The following is a 9,675-nucleotide window of genomic DNA, read 5'->3' as shown; positions in this document are numbered from 1 at the left end:
GCTCTATCATGGTTTCATGACTTTCGCTATAGGTATTCCACATCATAAAATCATGTAGTGCACGGGGAGTTAAAGAGTTAATGCTCCAGTTCCGTGGGTAGTGGATAGTTCCGTCTATACGTGTCTCAGAAGAGAAGAAGAACGACATATCCCAGAGGACTGTTCACTGTTCTGTTTCTGTTTTCCATTCAGAGGGAAAGATAAAACTGTTCATAGACCATGAGATGTGCCCTTTTCCCTTTCTGCTCATCTCGGCAGTGTGCACTCCCTAGCCGTCTGGTCTTCAGCAGTAGAGTAAGGCCTTCAGTTTTTTGAACACACTCTCTCTCACTTTATTTGATTTATTAGCTTCGATTCCTTTTATACTGTGTTATACTGTGTTACCTTGCATTCCGCTATCCTATTTAGTAAATTAACTTTCCTCCTCAGATAGTTGCTGCTGTTCTGTTTTCAGGCCCATTTCCCACCCTTTTTCCCCTCTCCCCTTCCCTTTTTCCTAGGATGTAGATCTGTTGCCCCCTGCTCCATTAGTCATGGAACCAGGCTGAACTGGCCCATAAACCACTGACATGCTCAAAATTGAAAACTGCAACTAAGAAACTAAGAATCAGTTGAGATACCATGAAAATGGTGATTAATGGTTCTATACGTGATTAATGGTTCTACTGGTGATTAGTGGTTCTATGTCCAGATGGAGGCTGGTAACAAGCGGTGTCCCCCAGGGCTCTGTCTTGGGACAGGGCTCTTTAACATCTTTATCAGTGACATCGACGACAAAATCGAGTGCACCCTCAGCAAGTTTGCTGACGACACCGAGCTGAGTGGTGCGGTTGACACGGTGGAAGGAAGGGATGCCACTCAGAGGGACCTCGATGGACTTGAAAGGTGGGCCCGGATGAACCTGATGAATTTCAACACAAAAAAGTGCAAGGTTTCGCACTTGGGCCGAGGAATCCCAGGCATCCCTACAGACTCGAAGAGCAGTCCTTGAGAGCAGACCTGCAGAGAAGGACCTGGGGGTCCTGGTGGATGAAAATCTTAACATGAGCCAGCAGTGTGCCCTTGCAGCTTGTAAAGCAAATGGTATCCTGGGCTCCATCAGAAGAGGGGTTACCAGCAGGGACAGGGAGGTGATTGTCCCTCTCTGCTCTTGTGAGGCCCCATCTGGAGTACTGTGTCCAGGTCTGGAGCCCCCAGTACAAAAACGACAGAGAGCTGTTGGAGAGGGTCCAGAGGAGGGCCACGAAGATGAGCGGAGGGCTGAAGCGCCTCTCCTTTGAAGACAGGCTGAGGGAGCTGGGCTTGTTCAGCCTGGAGAAAAGGTGGCTGCGGGGCGACTCATTGCAGCGTTTCAATACCTAAAGGGAACCTACAAACAGGAGGGGAGTAAAGGAGAAGGGGAAATGGTTTTAAATCGAGGGAGGGAAGATTGAGGTTGGATGTCAGGGGGAAGTTCTTTACTGTGAGAGTGGTGAGGTGCTGGAACAGGTTGCCCAGAGAGGCTGTGGATGCTCCATCCCTGGAGGTGTTCAAGGCCAGGTTGAATGGGGCCCTGGGCAGCCTGGTCTAGTATTAAATGTGGAAGTTGGTAGCCCTGCATGTGGCAGGGGGGTTGGAGATTCATGATCTTTGGAGTCCCTTCCAACCCGGGCCATTCTGTGATTCTGTGTGATTCAGTGAAAATGCAATTGTTGTGAGAAGCTGTTTCTGAGTATTGAGGCAAAATTTAGCTCATAACTTTTTTATTCAATAGCAGTCTATACAATTAAATTACCTTCACATTTGTTTTAGTTTCCAAGTTGATACGTAACAGCTAATTAGACAAAGGCCTACTCCAAAATATATCCTGAAATATGTGTGCCTTGTGGCAATCAGGAGATGTTTAAGAAGTAAACCAATTGCTGGAGCTGGGGAATTAGGGACTGTGGACAGATAATGAAGCTTCGCCTCTGCAGCCGGTTCATCCTCGCCTTGTGCCCAGCTCCAGCACGAAGCCCCTCATCTGGGATGTGCTCCTTCCCAAAGTGATCCAGAGAGGACTTCCCAAAGACAGCAGTTTATAAAGAATCAATCCAATCCGGATTCAAGCCAAGGACTAAAGTCATTCTGTCACAGACTGCTCCACCATGGGTCTCATTATGAGATGCAGCTCCCACCACAACTCTTGCTCCACAGCGAGCTCATCTCCAGAGACTTGAGCTGCGTCCCGCACGCTGCTCCACAGAGCGCGGCACATCCGAGCGCTAAGCGGGGCCGGAGAGCCGCAACACGAAGACGGGGCCGAGGTGCGGACGGGCCGCTCGGGCCGGGTGGACTCGGCCGGGCTGGGCGACGAGACGAGGGCAGGGGCCGCTCCGTGCCGGACGCGGCCGCTTCCAGCCGCTTCGACGGCCCCGGCGCGGCCGAGGGCGAGCCCGTCAGCGACGGCGACGGCGACGGCGACGGCGACGGCGACGGCGCCGCCGGGAAAGGCGCGGGGCGGCCGCGGAGACGGCCGAGGGGAGCGGGGAGAGGGGAGCCCGGCGCCGGGGCTCCGTGACGCGGGCCGGCGTCGCGCCCCAAGGCCATTGTGACGCGGGGCCGCCGCGAGGGGCCGGAGTCCCCCGGAGAGAGTGCCGCTCACTCTCGGGAGAGCGGCTCCGCGAGGAGGACGCGGCTCCCCCGGGTGCGTGCGACCGAGCGTCTGCGCGAGGACGCGGCGATGAGCGAGGAGCGGGAGAAGAAGGACGACCGCCAGCCCGACGCGGGGCTGCCACGCGTGCGCGACCGCCGACAGGTGCGGGCCGGGGAGGGAGGCGCTCGGGCTCGGCCGGGCCGCCGGTGGCCGTCGAAGTCGCCGCCGCGGGGGACGCCGGCCGCGCCTTCGCCGCCTCCATCCCGGTTCTCCTTCTCCCCGCAGGTGGTGCCGCCGGGCGGCCGGAGCCCGGGCTCGTCCCTCCGCGGCGTCCGTCTGCCGCCGCTGCCCGGCCCGGAGAGCGCGCGGGCCTCCGGGAGCCGCCGCGCACAGGTAGGGAGCCCGAGGGAGGCGGGGCCGGACGTCTTCCCGCGCCGCGTGGGGACCGCCCTGTGCCGGTGCGGCTGTGGGGAGCGGGGCGGCAGCCGCCCGCGGGCTGAGCGCTGCCCTCGGTGCTGCGTGCGGCGCGAGCGGCGAGGACCGCGCTCACTCGGCCTTTCTCCTCGGCTTCTCTTGCAGGCGGGCGGGCGGCAGTTCCTGGAGTCGGCGACCGGCGGCGGTGCCAGTGGCCAAAGCAGACAGCCTCAGCCACCCTTGCTGCCTCGCTTAAGGCGGGCGGGGCTGCCGGCAGCAGCACCCAGGCGTGCAGCAGCAGCTTCTGGGGTCTGCAAGCTGCCTGCTCTGCCAGCGGCAGCCTCTTCCACAGCATCTCCAAGTGGCAGAGCACGTGCCGTGGGCATCAGGGGCAGCAGACTCCCAGTCCTTGCCCCGAGACCTCCGGGAACCTTGCATGTCCAGGACGGGACAGCAGGGGCTGAGAGCCGGGGTCCAGCCCTGGAAGTCCCCTCAACTGTTCTCGTGCCTCGGCATGCCAGACCCATTAGAGGCAGCAGACTCCCAGTACTTGCCCCGAGACCTCAGCACACACCGCAGATGTTGTCCAGTTGCAACACACGGTGGGCAAACTCTGTGAGCGTGCCCAGGCCCAGTGCTGCCAACACTGCTCAGGGAAACCTGGGCGTACGCTCCGCGACATCGAGGGCTGAGGCTCAGATTCCTGCCTCTGGTGGTTCCCGAACCAGGGATGCTGGAGTGCAGGTTGAGCTGCAAGAATTAGAAGAGACTGCTGAGAGGGAATCCGCAGGATGTTCACCTGGCAAACTGCGGAGCGCATCTCTTGCCTCACCTGATGAGGCAGGCAGCATGCCTTCGGCTTCTCTTCTGGCTGCAGACCCTGGGCCTGGAGGACACCTTGAGGCTTTGGCTGTAACAGGTCCTGAAGATGGGGAACACTCAACTTCTTCCAAGGCTGAATACTTTCCAGAGGAGGCCAATGCAGCACCTTTTTTCTGGAGAGCATGCGAGGGAGAAGAAGAAGAAACGGCTACCACCATGCCTGAATTCTCCAACCAGTCTCTGGGAGAAGAACAGAGGTTGCAAGATCCCAGAGAGGTCTACGGGGAGGCATATGGATATCCTCCAGTTCACCCAGCAATCCAGAGAATCCGGGATGAGGCAAAGAAGGACCAGATGCTGTCCAACTGGAACATCTCCTGGCCAAATAGCATGAGCGTGCCCCCGCTGCTAAGGCCCCAAGCAACAGAAGACAGTGCCAGTGCAGCTGACAGTGCTCAGGACACGCTGAGCGTCTGCAGTGTGACATCGAGGGCTGAGGGCCAGTTTTCTGCTTCTGATGATTCCTCAGCCAGAGGTGTTATAGTCCAGGACTCGCAGCTAGAGTTGGAAGAGGCTGCAGAGATAGAAACGGCAGGACAGTCATCTGGCACCCTGCAAGTTGCATCTCTTGCCCCATCTGATGAGGTACGCACTGTGTGTTCACCATCTCTTCTGGATGCTGAGCCAGGGCCTGCAGGGCACCTTGAGCCTTTACCTGCATCAGTGCTGGAAGATGCAGAAAGCTCAGATTCTTCCGAGGCTGCAAGCTCTGCAGAGGAGACTGATGCAGTATCGCTCCCCTTGCCAATGTCCGAGGGAGGAGAAAGAGAAGAATCAGCTATGGCCATGCCTGAATCCTCCGGACAAGGTCTGGGAGAAGCACGGAGACTGCCAGATCCCAGCGAGATCAACAGGGAGCCCTCTGGGTACTCTCCTATGATCCCAGCAATGCGGAGAATTCGTGAGGAGGACAGAAACGAGCAGATGTTGTCACACTGGAATATTTCCTGGCCAAGGAATGTGAGAAGCCCCAGGCAGCGAAGGCTCCAGGCAAGAGGTGACACATTCAATAATGTTGGCGCTCTTCAGGGCACGCCAGGTATCTGGCCCACGACATCACGGGATGGGTTTCTTGACTCTGGTGACTCCAGAAAGTGGACTGTTAGACTGCCAGTTATACTGGAAGAGTCCAGTGATGACAGCGACAGTGCTGCCAGCACTGCTGAGGGCACGCTGGATGCCAGAGACAATGCAGTGAGAGATGAGGGCATGCACCCGCCCTCCTGTCCTTGCCCTTCAACACTGGAGAATGTGGAGGAAGACTGGGGATGTGACTCTGAGGAAGATGCTGCATCAGAGGCAGTCAGCATCACATCCAGCACATCCGATGAGCCATCTGGTGAGGTGGAGGCCATTTCTTCAGCTTCATCTGTAGCTGCAGATCCCATGACTGAGGAGCATGTGTCAGCATGTGAGGGAGCAGAAGATGTGGGCCCTCAGCATGAGGTGAGCAAGGTCAGCACCAGGCATGAATTGGAGGCAGAGGCAGGAGTGGTGCCTGGAGTGTGCGCTGTGGGGAGATGCCTGGAGATGCTGTCTCCTTTCCAACCAGCTCCATGCATTAGGGTGGACAGCCCCTCTGTTATTCCTGCCTTGCCTTCAATCAAAGGGGCCTGGAAAGGGGATCCCTCCCCTGGACCCCTGGCACCCACGCCATCAACAGCCAGTGGTATTACAGGTGTGTGGTTTTGTTCTCTTCACACAGGTTTCTGCAGAGGCTGAAGAACGTGCACAGAGCTCCGTGTGCTTCAGAGATGCACCGGAGGATGGCCCAGGTACGTCCCCAGACAGAAAACAATCCCAGGGAGGGACCTGTCAAGCTCAGATGGCCCACCAAGTGGCATGGAGGCTGACAGCGTTCCATGCGCTGCCATATCCAGGCCAGTCCTCCCAGGGAAATTCCATGGTGGTGGGTGGCAGGCAGGAGCTCGCCTCTGCCCCTTGCCTACAGCTCTCTGTCCCCCACAGGTACCACAGCCGCACCACACACAGCAGCTCGCCGCCGGATGCCAGCTGTCATCAGGAGTGTGCTCCGGGCTCTGCGCAGGGTTTGCACCTGCAGCTGCATCAGGGGACAGCGAGAGGAGAGGCACGAGGCTGTAAACACCAGGCAGCTCCCCAGAGATTGATTCCATCCTGTCAATGTAGAATTCTGATTCCATCATGTCAGTGAAGAATTTTGATTCCAACTTGTCAATGCAGAATTCTGATTCCATCTTGTCAACATAGAATTCTGATTAAATGCTATCTTTATTCTATCCTGCCTGAGTGCTGTCTCATCTGTGCACTCGTGCATGGTTGGTCTCTGAGTGCGACTACTGGGCTCAGAGCACAGGGCAATGGATCCATGTGTCGGTGGTGGCAGCAAGTGCAGAGAGCGTGGGCGTGCAAGGGAGAGTGATTTGTGACTTGCAAAGTGTGAGCTGGCTGAGCCAGTGTGTGTGTGAGGTGGGCTGCGATGAAGGGCGTGAGGGGCTGTGAAAGGGGCAGCCCTGGTGGGAGAGCACCGGTGTGTCTGTAGGGGTGCGAGCACAGCCAGGCACCTACTGAGAGGAGACCAAAGTGTCCCGGCTGGCTCAGGGCTCCTCAGGTGTCTCACTGCGCAGGCTTGGGTATTCCCTACATTGACATCATCATTCCCCCATATGAGGACGTCATCAGTATACAGATAAATCCGGACACCGTGGTCCAGCGTGAGCTTCTCCAGCTTCTGTGCCTATGCTCCGAGCGCCAGAGTGGGCGAGTGTCTGTACCCCTGGGGTAATCGGGTGACTGTGCATTGCACTCCCTCCAAGTAAATGCAAATTGATTGTCCTCCACCTTCCTCAAGGGGACCATAAAACAGCTGTCTTAGGCATCAATGGCAGCCAGAAAGGCATGAGCCTGTTCCCGTAGGGCAGTAATCAATTCTGAAACATTTGGGGCCGCTTTTGCTGAAGGGGCAGTCTCGGCACCCAGACGCCTGCAGTCCACTCTAAGTCTCCATTTGCCACAGGGCTCCCACACTGGCCATACAGGAAAGTTACAAGGAGAGTTTGCAGGTGCTGTAATCCCTTGATTGCATAGTTCAGCTACAAGGGGGGGCTGTGCCTTCCTTAGCTCCTAAAGGGAGTGGGTTGGGCTTCATGTTTGTTGTCTTGGAAGGAAGTGGGGCCGGGGCTGCCTACAGTAGTCTAAGAGTTGGCCTAGAGGCAGAAGGCCTCTTCCCTCCCCAAGCACTTCATCAGTGCTTCTGCCTGCTGACACTGCTGTTGCTCCTCAACCAGCTGCTCTTATAATTTTCCTACTTCCTCCTGCAAGGAGGAGATAATGCTGGCTCCTGAGAATCATGGCTGCCCATAGTACTTGTGAGTGTGACCAGCTGTGTCCCGAGTACTGCACAAACCACTGCTTTCCCTTTTCTTCAGCGATATTTCCATTCTGCCCTTAAGTCTGCTACCCAGTTGCATACTGCCTGTTGGTTCTGGGCAAGAGAAGAATCAAGGTCCCTCAACGTTTTCAGAATATGCTCTGGGCTATTAGGATTGCCCATCCCTCCTTCCATGCTTGGCGCCAGCTACTCATAATGTACTTCAACAAACACTTTTTTTTTTTTTTTTTTATTCTTTTCTTTCCACATCCCTTGTTGAACTTTATACTGTCTGCGCCTTGGCCCTCCCGATGCCATCCCTGCACATCCAAACAACATCCCTCTGTTCCTCCCTGGCCACCTATCCCCACTTCCACTGCTTCCTTCTTTTCCCTCAGCCTTCCCAGCAGCCCCGTGCTCAGCTGAGCTGAGTTTCCTGCCACCCCTGCCTGATTTCTTTTTCTGGGGGATGGAGAGCTCTCGTGCTCTCAGAAGCATGTTCTTAACTGTGCTGCCAGCTGTGTTCCGTTCCTTTGTGCCTAAGGACAGTTTCCTAGGAGATCTCATTCAACCATTCCTTAAACAGGTCACTGAAGTTCACTCTCCTGAAGTTCAGTGTCTTGACTCCACTCTTTGCCAGGCCCATGTTCCTGGAGATCGCAAGCTCAACCAGGGCATGGTTGCTGCAGCTCAGGCTGCCTCCAATCTTAACGTCTTCGACCACCTCCTCTGCACGGATGAGCACCAAACTCGGCAACCACTGGTGACCAGCTGGTCCCCTCTGGTCCTGACCTGTCCAAGTCCGGTACCAGAAAGTTACCATTATTGGGCTCCAGGAGTCTCCTGGATCACTTGCAGCTAGCTCGCCATGTTCATTTCCCAGCAGGTATCTGGGTGGTTGAAATCCCCCAGAGGGATCAGAGCCTGGGAGCACAACAGCTCCTGCAGCTGAAGGAAGAAGGTCACACCTACAGGCTCCCCTTGATTTGGTGGCCTGTAGTATTCCCTGACCACCAGCTGTCTTTTGTTGGTCTCGTCCCTGGTTTTAACCCACAGGCTCCCCACGTGTGCCTGACTATTTCTCTGAGGCAGCTCTTTGCAGTCTGTCCTCTTTTTGTCGTAGGCGGCAATTCCCAACCTCTCCTACCTTGCCTATCCCTTCTAAAAAGCGTATAGCCCTCAATTCGGGTTACGCAGGTCATAGAATCGTGGAATTGCTCAGGTTGGAAAAGGCCTTCAAGATCATCAAGTCCAACCACAACCTAACCATCCTACCCTCACTCTAACTACCCACCGCTGAATCATGTCCCCGAGCACCACATCCAAATGGATTTTAAACACATTCAGGGACGGTGACTCAACCACCGCCCTGGGGAGCCTGTTCCAGTGCTTAACACGCCCTTCTGTACACAGGATTTCCTGTGTTCCAACCTAAACCTCTGCTGGTGAAACTGCCTGCACGGCCTGCACTGCCAGCATTGCCAGCACTGCCTGCGCCTACAGCACTAACTACCAGCACTGCCTGCACTAACTGCCTGCACTGCCAGCACTAACTACCAGCACGAACTACCAGGACTAACTGCCAGCACTAACTGCCTGCACTGCCTGCACTAACTGCCAGCACTAACTGCCAGCACTAACTACCAGCACGAACTGCCAGCACTAACTGCCTGCACTGCCTGCACTAACTGCCAGCACTAACTGCCAGCACTAACTGCCTGCACTGCCTGCACTAACTGCCAGCACTAACTGCCAGGGCCGAGGGCGGAGAGCAGCAGGGCCGGGCTCGGCCGGGCCGCTGGCGGCCTTTGAAGTCGCTGCTGCTGCTTGGCACGCTGCTGGCGACTTCGCCACCTCCATCCCACGCCTCCTTCTCCACACCGCCGTGTGTGAGGCAGATGCCGTGCGCTCAGCGTCGCTTCTGGCCACAGAACCTGGGCCTGCAGGACACCCTGAGCCTTTGCCTGCATCAGTGCCTCGGTATGCAGAAAGCTCAGATCCTCTCGGGACTGCACACTGTCCGGAGGAGGTCAGTGCAACGCAGGAATACCTGCTGTCAGTGTGTGCGGGAGGACAAGGAGAAGAAACAAGCGGCTATGGCCGTGTCTAAATTGTCCACGCAAGCTCTGGGAGATGCCGCGAGATCGCCGTATCCCAGAGAGACCAACGGGTGGCGTGTGGATATCCTCCAGTGCACCCAGCGATCCGGAGAATCCGAGATGAGGCGAGGAAGGAGCAGATGTTGTCCAGTAGGACCACATCCTGGCCACACAGCTTGAGCATGCCCATCTATGTCTCCAAGTGCAGAGCCGTCCCAGGGAGGGCCTGCTGGGCCCGAGCGGCCCGGCGAGCAGCTCCATGTACAGAGTCCTGCTGTGCCCGGGCCAGCCCTCCCAGGGAAAGCTGCGGTGCTTGG

General features: G+C 56.6%; 1 protein-coding gene across 1 annotated transcript; it reads left to right on the top strand.

Moving 5' to 3' along the window:
- Positions 1-2,701: 2,701 nt before the first annotated feature.
- LOC149916776 (uncharacterized) lies at positions 2,702-6,039 on the top strand. Its single transcript, XM_090145875.1, has 4 exons — positions 2,702-3,419; positions 3,561-5,356; positions 5,616-5,685; positions 5,879-6,039. Exons 1-4 carry the CDS (start codon positions 2,702-2,704, stop codon positions 6,037-6,039), a joined length of 2,745 nt encoding a protein of 914 aa, XP_090002001.1.
- Positions 6,040-9,675: the final 3,636 nt, after the last annotated feature.

The sequence above is a fragment of the Phasianus colchicus genome, chromosome 9 (genome assembly GCF_987193195.1).
Source record: "Phasianus colchicus chromosome 9, bPhaCol1.hap1.1, whole genome shotgun sequence".
Taxonomy (NCBI): Eukaryota; Metazoa; Chordata; class Aves; order Galliformes; family Phasianidae; genus Phasianus; species Phasianus colchicus.
This window is presented reverse-complemented; position numbering and strand designations above follow the sequence as displayed.

Excerpts from the sequence above, each read along its gene's own strand:
- LOC149916776 (XM_090145875.1), top strand. The coding sequence starts at position 2,702 with ATGAGCGAGGAGCGGGAGAAGAAGGACGACCGCCAGCCCGACGCGGGG. Across the intron at positions 3,420-3,560 it reads ACGTGCCGTGGGCATCAGGG|GCAGCAGACTCCCAGTACTT; the intron begins GCAGCAGACTCC and ends GACCCATTAGAG. Across the intron at positions 5,357-5,615 it reads ATGTGGGCCCTCAGCATGAG|GTTTCTGCAGAGGCTGAAGA; the intron begins GTGAGCAAGGTC and ends CTCTTCACACAG.